This window comes from Acanthisitta chloris, unplaced genomic scaffold (genome assembly GCF_000695815.1).
Source record: "Acanthisitta chloris isolate BGI_N310 unplaced genomic scaffold, ASM69581v1 scaffold8401, whole genome shotgun sequence".
NCBI lineage: Eukaryota > Metazoa > Chordata > Aves > Passeriformes > Acanthisittidae > Acanthisitta > Acanthisitta chloris.
In genome coordinates, this window is record NW_008656425.1 from 12964 (window position 1) to 22637 (window position 9674).

The 9674-nt window shown below is 39.7% G+C and overlaps 1 protein-coding gene across 1 annotated transcript; it reads right to left on the minus strand.

The window, feature by feature from the left end:
- Window positions 1-1070: 1070 nt before the first annotated feature.
- Window positions 1071-8652, minus strand: CDC37L1 (cell division cycle 37-like 1; the record flags this gene model as incomplete). The annotated part of the gene is made up of 6 exons (XM_009084330.1): window positions 1071-1172; window positions 2159-2314; window positions 3145-3267; window positions 3560-3675; window positions 6010-6100; window positions 8371-8652. Coding segments are annotated over 6 exons (870 nt in total), but the record flags the coding sequence as incomplete, so codon positions are not given.
- Between the last annotated feature and the right edge of the window lie 1022 nt (window positions 8653-9674).

Below are 9674 nucleotides of genomic sequence, written 5' to 3' on the forward strand. Positions count from 1 at the left end.
TATAAAGACAGAACTGCTGTAATAGCAGCAAGTTATAAAAGCACAGTAGTCTTGGATTGCACAGGTTCTGTGGAAACCCATGTCTAGGAAATAGTGTCTGGATTTCCAGCTCCTCAAACATGATGCTTTTAGTGATTTCCCACTTTAATTCAATTGAAAATGTCAGAAACCCACTTCGGTCATATCAAGTACCTTTCAAACCCCACATGACACCTTACCCTATATGACCTGCAACAAAGCTTTCTGTTTAAACTGACATCTTAGCCTAACTCTTGTACCTCAAGCTCCCTCCATGAAATACTTGTACCCATAATGAGACTTGGTTTAAAAAAAGAATCTGAAGTTAGTCTTATGAACAAGAAGAGAATCAAGAGTCTCAGAAATCATACAAGTCAGAACTCATTTGTAGACAAGCGTTGATTGCATCTTAGGACAAAACCAAGTTATGTTTAATGAAAGTACAATAAAACATTTAAATCCCCTTAGTGGAGGTAGAAAGCCAGTGTTTAATCTAATCCATTCAGATCAGAAATACTGATACCAGATAATGATTTATTGCTATTAGTGATCACCAAATTTGAGAGCTTATACTGTCAGCAAGGTAGCATGAATACAGTTGCAATCTCCAATACTCCGAGTAAAACATCTCCACATCTGTAGTAAGACAACAGCAGATTCTACCAAGAATCTGCTGCTTTCTTGTAAACATTGTATTTGTGCAGATTTTTTTTTTCAAACTTTAATTTCTAAAATCATGAAAGGCAAGGTTAGTAGCAGAAAACACATCCAGTTTCACATTCGGCAATGTAAGAACCCTGCTCTTCAAGGACAACCAAAAACCTAGCAGCACATTTTCAAACAATATAACAAGTTTTTCTGAATTACCCACCCTTCAAAACTCATTCCCCCCTAAATCCAAATAAACCCAACAAAAGTCTGACACCAAAATAAAGTGCAGTACCCAGAAAAATAAGGGTCAAGAAAATAGCCATGTTTGCTTCTTTGGGAAAAAAAAAAACAACCAAAACTGAAGGAAAAAAGAAGAGTACTTGGGCTCAATCTTAAGAGTACTATACTGTGTCCATCATTTTGGATTCTTCTTCATCTCTTTGTATCACAGAGTTCAAACTGAAGACATCTGTGTTTATGGAACCTTGTAGACTTCCTATGTTCTGCAACAGATGAAAAAATGACAGCTTAGTTCTTCATAACTATCTATGGAGGGAGAAAGAGAGCAACAAATAAAGAGATTTTAACTTAAGTGGACTATTTGTGTTGTACATTTTATGATGAGACAAGTTTGCAAGAGCAGGAAATAAGCTCTGAAAAAAAATCATCAACCATTATCTCACTGTATCAAGAATTTTTTTAATTTGCTAGCATAGCTTGTATTTGGTCTTAATATTTCTAGCACCTGACTGCACATTTGCTTAAAATTCAGCTGTTCAGTCTTACATGAGATGTACTTTAAGCAAATTATTTAAAGTAAGCACTTTCAATTGTGACTCCTTCCCTAATACCTAACTTTCACAGCCTTTCCAGTTGGCTCTTCAGTCCAGAATGTGGCTATTGCTAGAACTGCAAAAAAAGACCTAAGTATGCTCAGTTTCCTTTCATCACAAAAGGAGACTTTCCTTAGGCTTGACTTCTCTTGCCTGGAAGTTGTGGGGTCCCTGGAAGTGTTCAAGGCCAGGCTGGATGGGGCTCTGAGCAACCAGGTCTAGTGGAAGGTGTTCCTAGCCATGGCAGGGGGATTGGAACTCAATGACTTTTCAGGTTCCTTGTAACTCAAGCCGTTCTGTAATTCTATGACTTGCCTGAATGATCCCATGAACAGTATTGGTTATTTTACACCGCTTGTGGTAAATACTGTGAATTCTAGCATCTGATCAGTTTCATCATGCAGCATTTAATTTAAGCATGAAAATGTGAAGGCACTGAACAAACATATACTTTTGACCTTCTGCTGATGCTTTCTGAATTTCAGCAAGTAAGAAGAAAGAACATACATGCCTTGTGCATTAATAACACTGCATGCTACATCCCAAGCACTAGCAGTTTTAGAATAATCTTCTTTGTATCTCAGAAATGTATAGCTTCTCAAGGCAGAACCTAATCCTAATTTAGTTACATTAATTTCCAGAAATAATAAACCTACCTGTAAAAAAGGTGTCCGCTCTCCCACACAACCAGGATTGACACTGAGATCATGTAGTAACATAGTCTGAAAGCCATGTGATTGTGACCAGATTCTCACTCTTGTCTTGAATGCCTCAAGTTCATTTTTAAAGGCCTCAAAATAGCCTTCTCCTGTCTACAAAGAGACAAATTATATATTTGCACTTCAGCCAGATTTACTTTTGAGTTGTAAGCACACACAGTGCTGAAAAAAACCCACACACAGTAATGCATGTTATACCTTTTGGGGAATAACATCCGGAATAATGTTAGCCCATTCTAAATTACATTTCAGGTCTACTTCTTTATTAGACAATGTGTAGCATTTATATGCAAAAGTAAAGTCATTGATTTATCTAAGGACATGTAAAACTAAATCTAATTTTAGCCTTCCATTTATTCCAGCTCAGAAGGTACCCTTAAGAAGAACAGGTGCTTGTTGAAGCCCTTCAGTCAAAAGTAAAGCACAGGTTGACTCGCATTTCAACTGCACTTCTTTAGGCCATATTGAGATCCATCAGAGTATTGAATAACTGAATACAGCAAACCACAGTTCCAGTCTTCCCACATTTCTCCTGAATAGCTCTGGATTGCTCTATTTCAGTAATGAGAAAGGGACACGATTTTTGAATCTGACTGTAAACTGCAGATAAAAGGGAAAGTGTCAGTTCTTAAACTGGTCTGTGTTTGCTCTTGTTAAGTTATTACTTGTCTGTAACCTTTCTGTTGTGCCCCTGCTGCATCTTGCTTTCCATCTGGGACAAGTAAAACCCACTAAGCTTTAATTTTCGGAATTGAAATGACAACAAATTATCCTGTCTAGAAAATAGTTGCTAACAAGAGACCTTCCCATGAGTCTTAGTCAGTCAACAAATTGTTTAGCTGGTTAGAAAGAAACATACTTTACATCACTAGTCTCTTGTACAGTATCAAGAGTTTCTCCCATCATGACCCAAGCTGACTTACTTTGGCTTTTTGGAAAAACAGACGAAAACATCCCCTTGGATCCACATTGCAGCTTTTGGCAATTTCTATAATAAACTGCATTACAACTGCTTGGTGTGCTACTTGCTCCATCAGAGCTCTTTTCTGAAAAAAAAAAAGCCCCAAAACAGTTGGAGTTACAATTTAAAGATTTTTCCTGTGATTATATTTCTAAAATTCAGCATAATTTCCTTTTGTTCCAGTTCCTTAACAGATGAGAACTGATGCTTGCAGAAGTAGGGGGACTGATAATTAGCTACAACTAGACATGTATGTGACAATACACTATCAACAGAGATGGTGGGAAGAACAGTTAAACAGCTAATCAAGTTGGTCAGATTCTTGACAGTGCAAGTGGGAAACCACATGCTTTGCAAGAATGTAAACATCTTCATACCTGCTCAGCTTCTAGATGAAAACACCACAACATGAGATATCTAGACGTTTCTTCACATACAAGGTATGGGTGATCAGACAAAAACCTTTGACTATCATCCCATCTGCTCAGCATACCTAGTAAGAGAAACGTAGTTGAGATATTCTAAATGGATAAATGATTTTACGCAGCAAGGGACTGATTTGCATCGATACTCCACTAGACATAACAACTTTGCAATTCACCAGCCCCAGAATGACAGCACGCGGCTAAATTTGGGGGGTTTATTTATACGTCTAACCAATGCTGAAAGAGCATTACCAGAAAGTATAATTAGACTTTAAAAATTCTAAAAGTAGATTTTAAGAGTCATGCACCTCTAGCATCATTGATAAGTTATTTTTAATCGGTTCTTATACACACTAACGAAGCTGTGTAGCTATCTGTTAGTTACATCATCAAATAGTTAAAAAAGTTTATGGATAGAGATTTACATTCAGTGATTCTGACAAGCACAAATCCTCTAAATGTTTGCGAATAGGAATGCAAAGAACAGAACGTGTAATCTGTCTAAAATGAAAGTGCTTCTAACAGATGATTTGCTAGGTTTTTAGAAAAATTAAAATTACACAAACAGCAAAGCAACATAGTATTGGAAAGTTAACTAGAACTTTGAATTGTGATATCATTACACTACCTGCACGTAACAAGCTGAGCTGAAAAATTAGAACTCAGTACTCAGACCACATCTTAAAACTGTCCTGCAAGTATCACTAACAGTACCTGGCAACAGGTACTAGATGTACAGCTTTACCCATCCATCAGTGTATAATTGTAACTGGGCTAAAGATAATTCAGTGGTAACGACCTAAGCTAATCCTAACTCCAGCAAACAAGTGCCAAAAGAGAAAGCAATAGGTAATATTTCTTTTAACTGTTTTCAAGTTATTCTGCATAAGTTCTTTATTGCTTGGAAGCCAGAGCAAGATCCAGAAACAGAGCTCATGCAATTTGGCTAGTGAAGTCCACACTGCCCCTTGGCCGCAGCTAGCACATAACAAGAGACTTCAAAGAGCTTTTTACCATGGACTTATATATTTCAAATTAAAATAACAACATGGCTGTGAATTTAGCAGGTACCAGAATGTTTATCATATTCTGTAATAGGGCTGCTTCTATAACAGCTTAATCTGAATTTAGACAAAAAGTAATTTTAATCAACTCTTAGACAGAAAGCCTGCAAGGAAGCCTCTTTTATTTACCCCCGCTGAAATGCATGGCAGGGAAGACATATTTTGATTCCACTATCATTACCCTGAGCAGTTGAGGTATTTGAGACAACCTGTGCCTATTACTGCTATCTGCATTCTTTGACGGTGCTGTGCCCTGACTTAGTACTTGCAAGGCTTGCTAAGGCTATTGGGGCTAGAAGCCCTTTCTTTAGAACAGCTTTAAGACCCTTATAAGCTGAATACCTTTTGTGAAAATAACTGAATTATACCAATTCTGGAATTTCAAATATGGCTATAATATACTATAGTCTGAAACCAGCCTGTAACTAAGAATGGAAAGCACTCCAGAGAATCATCAAAATTTCAGATTACAAGATCAGCTTTGTGCTTAATTGCGTTCAAAAATTATGACACAGCTAAAGTGACACCTAGTGGATAATTAGGTGTAGTTTTAAACTCACAATTCTGTGCACACATACTCTTAGTAGGTGTTTACAAACATGTCCATTTAATCAGTCATTGCCCTTGTAGCCTACAGGTGTCAGAAAAATCATTTTTATATGAAGAGAGCACTGTGGACAATCCCATGCACTTTTATACATGACACATCTCCATGAATGTCCCACTGAATAGCAGTAAAAGTTTCTAGAACTTTAGTTTTCATGGCTTGACTGATGCCCATCCCATTTCTGAGCAGTGACTGACGCCTCCCTGTCAACTCCCCAGTTTACATACTGGGTATGACATTCTGTGGTATGGAATATCCCTCAGGTCAGGTGTCCTAGTCATGCTCTCCTCCAGTTTCTTGTGCACCTACTCATTGGCAGAGCATAAGAGACTGAAAAGTCCTTGATTTGGAGTAAAGACTACCAAGCAACAATCAAATCATTGGTGTGTTATCAGCATTATTCTCATAATGAATCCAAAATACAGCACTGCATCAGCTACTGAGAAGAAAATTAACTCTATGCCAGCTGAACCAGGACAGGGCTCAAGTTCATTTGAGTATTAATTTCTTATGTTTTATTTTTTCAATTTAAGTTCTTGGTGTTTACAGGAACTAACAAGCTTCTTCAATTCACACCTTATTTCACTTTGAAATTATTATCTGTACTCATAAAATAAAGCTGAACAGTCTGTTATCTAGGTCTTTCATTTGTTAGCATTCATTCTGTATAAGAAGGAGCAAACCAACACAAATTCTGTAAGAACTGCAAAATGTTGGAAAAACAGACTCACCAAAGTGTCTAATCTTTTGTTCATGTTTTTGCATAAGTGGTTCAGACACAGCTTCATCTTCTATTTCTTTTCTTTTCTGATTAATAAAACTCTGAGGAAGAGAAAAATTGTGCTATCACATACTTGAGACATACTGTTTAGTAATATAAAGGAGTATTATATTTTCATATGTTACTATTTAAAGGGCTATGTTCTCATTTTATATTCACTTCATGTTTGAGAAGGTTTTCTTTAGCAAATAATAGAATTTAAAAGTCTCATTATAGTGTCTGAGACTCTTTTGCCCTCAGATAGGCATTTAGTGATCTGTCAGTGATGAAAATCATGTACATTGCAGCCTGGATGCAGCTAAATCAGTGAAATTAGGACACGTGCTATCTGTTGAAATTAAACTGTGAAATCAAAGCTGAGATTCTACTACAAAAGTTTGTGCTACATAAACTCTACTACAGTAGTCAGTATTAGAGGCAAACCAACTGTTTCACATTTTGGGTTGAATGAGACACTTAAAAGTTCATGGAGTTCCACCCCTCCCTGCCATAGCCAGGGACATCTTCTACTGGATCAGTCTGCTCCAAGCCCCATTAAATCTGACAATTTGAAATTTCACAAAGGGTTGGAGAACCCACAACTTCCCTGGACAAGCTCTTCCAGTCTCTTGTGACCCTAATAATAAAAAAATTTCTTCCTTATATCCAATGTAAACCTATTATCTTTCAGTTTAAAGCCGTTCCCCCTTGTCCTATCACTACAGGCCTACAGAGACTAAAAAAAATCTCTTTCTATCTTTCTTCTAAGTCCCCTTTAAATATAGAAAAGCCACAATAAGGTAAATAAGGGCTTCCCAGTAGCCTTCTCTTCTCCAGGCTGAACAATCCCAAATCTCTCAGCTTGTCTTCACAGGAGAGGTGCTCCAGCTCTCTGATCATCTTTCCGGGCTACAAGCACATGCTCTTGGGTCATGTCTAATACCTAGATGACCCACGCAAGTTTTGATCCACACTTCTGGTAGACAGATGTGATCCAGATTTGTAGGATGAGTGCAGCTTGCTTCCTTTGATGTGGCAAACTAAGGAAAAAATCATGGAATGGAAACATAGAAAGGTTTGGGTTGGAAGGGACCTTAAAGATCATTCACCCTCATAGTATAGAATTTCTTCCTAACATCTAATCTAAACCTCTCTCTTTCAGTTTTAAGACATACCCCCTTGTCCTGTTACTCCAGGCTATTGTAAAAAGTCTCTCTCCATCCTTCTTGTAGCTCCCTCCAGGCACTGGAAAGCCACAATTAAGTCATCCCGAAGCCTTCTCTTTTCCCGGCTGAATCATCCCAATTTTCTCAGCCTCTTCTCATAGGAGAGCTGCTCCATCCCTCTAGTCATCTTGGTGGCCTCCTCTGGGCTCCTTTCAACAGGTCGATGTCCTTCCTGTGCTGAGGGCCCCAGAACTGGATGTAGTACTCAAGGTGGAGTCACACAAGAGTGGAGCAAAGGGGCAGAACCACCTTCCTTGACCTGCTGCCCACACTGCTTTTGATGCAGCCCAGGACACTGTTGGCTTTCTGGGCTGCCAGTGCACATTGCTGGCTCCTGTCCAGCCTCTCATCCACCCTTCGCAGCAGGGCTGCTCTCTATCTGTTCATCCCCCACACCGGATTGATCCTGGGGATTGCCCCAACTCAGGTGCAGCACCTTTGCACTTGGTCATATTAAACCACATGAGATTCCCACAGACCCACTTCACAAGCTTGTCCAGGTTCCTCTGGATGGCATCCTGTCCTCCAGGGGTGGTCAACTGCACCACTTGGCTTGGTGTCATCTGCAAATGTGCTGAAGATGCACTCAATCCCTTCATCTACATAATTAATGCAGATATTAAATAAAACTGGTCCCAGTCTGGACCCCTGAGGGACGTCACTTGTCACTGATGTCCATCAGGGCCTAAGCCTGTACCCTCTGGACGAGATTGTCCAACCTATTTTTATGTATCTAATAGTCCGCTCATCAAATCCCTTCATCCAATTTAGAGAGAATGATGTTGTGTGGGACCATGTCAAAGGCTTTACAGAAGTCCAAATAAATGCCATCTGTAGCCCCTCTCTTGTCCACTAATGTAGTCACTCCATCATAGAAGGCCACTTGGTTGGTCAGGCAGGACTTGCGCTCAGTGAAGCCATTCTGGCTGTCTCCAATCACCTCTCTGTCCTCCAGATCTGTTCTGTGATCTTCCCAGGCACAGAGGTGTGGGAGATACTGTGTTTTTGTGCTGTACTGGACACAGAAGATACTCAGAGACTAAAGACAATTGGAATGAACAACAGACGCTAGCATTTGTTTCCATGCACACTGATATGGGTCATACCTTATTAAATACCTCCTTACTAACAGGATCTGTGTTCCATAGATTCTGTCTTTCCCTCTGGTTTAGTGCTTCTTCTTTTCTTCTCCATTCTTCCTCTCTCCATCTCAATTCTGCAGCTTCAGTCCTTGCTTGAGCAAATTCCTGATCACAGGATTCTGAATTATGCAGTGCTAAGCTACCAAATTTTTGCTGGGCTTCTGCTAGGTTCCACGTGCATTCTACAGAGCGCTTCACAAACTCTCTTTCTTTTTGGCAGGCTAATTCTATCCCCTGGCTGTATGTCTGTGAAGAAAATCAGAGTGAAACTTGTCAGTTTCCAGTTTGTACAGAAGCACACAGGCCTAAATGCCAAAGTTAATAATAATGCACCTGGCAGCACCTTAGATATGCATCATTATATTAGCAGGAGTGATGAAGCATGGCATTGTACAGCTGTTTTTTAGAAAGTGACTTTCAATTCAAGCCATCTTAACTTTGTTAAGTATATTTGCAAAATCATGGATCATGTACTGCCCAGACTGTAAAAATACTTTGATACAGCTGAAACCCCTCTGGCTATCCTTGGGCTGCAACACTAGCAGCAGCCAATTGTGAGAATACTCAATATATACTTCTGAGAACAAAGTGTCAGTTTTGTGATGTCAGATCACAACAGTAAAGTAACTGTTGGTGCCTGCATTCCAATGTGGATTAGTACCCAACAGATGACCAACACCTTCCCTTGAAGGGACACTGAAGGTGGAATTTAAGCAACAAAGTGGCTGAGGCCCAGCACAAGCATATGCTATTTTTGGTCAAGTCTCCTGAAGAGGTGTTGTGGTTTAAGCCCAGCCAGCACCAAGCTCCACACAGCCACTTGCTCACTTCCCCAACAGTAAGATCAAGGAGAGAATCGGAAGGGTAAAAGATAGAAAACTCATGGGTTGAGACAAAGACAATTTAATAGGGAAACAAAACCCACCCATGCAAGCAAAACAAAACAAGGAATTAATTAACCTGCTTCCCACAGGCAGGCAGGTGTTCAGCCATCTCCAGGAGAGCAGGGCCCCATCATGAATAATGGTGACTCGGGAAGACAAACACCATCATTCCAAATGTCCCCCTCTTCCTCCCTCTTTATATACTGAGCATGATGTCATATGGCATAGAATATCCTTTGGTCAGTTTGTCACCTGTCCTGGCTGTGTCTCCTCCCAATCTCCCACCCACACACAGCCTCCCTGCCAGCACGGCAGTATGAAAAGCAGAAAAGGCCTTGGCTCTGGGTAGGTACTGCTCAGCAATAACAAAGAAAAACCCTCATT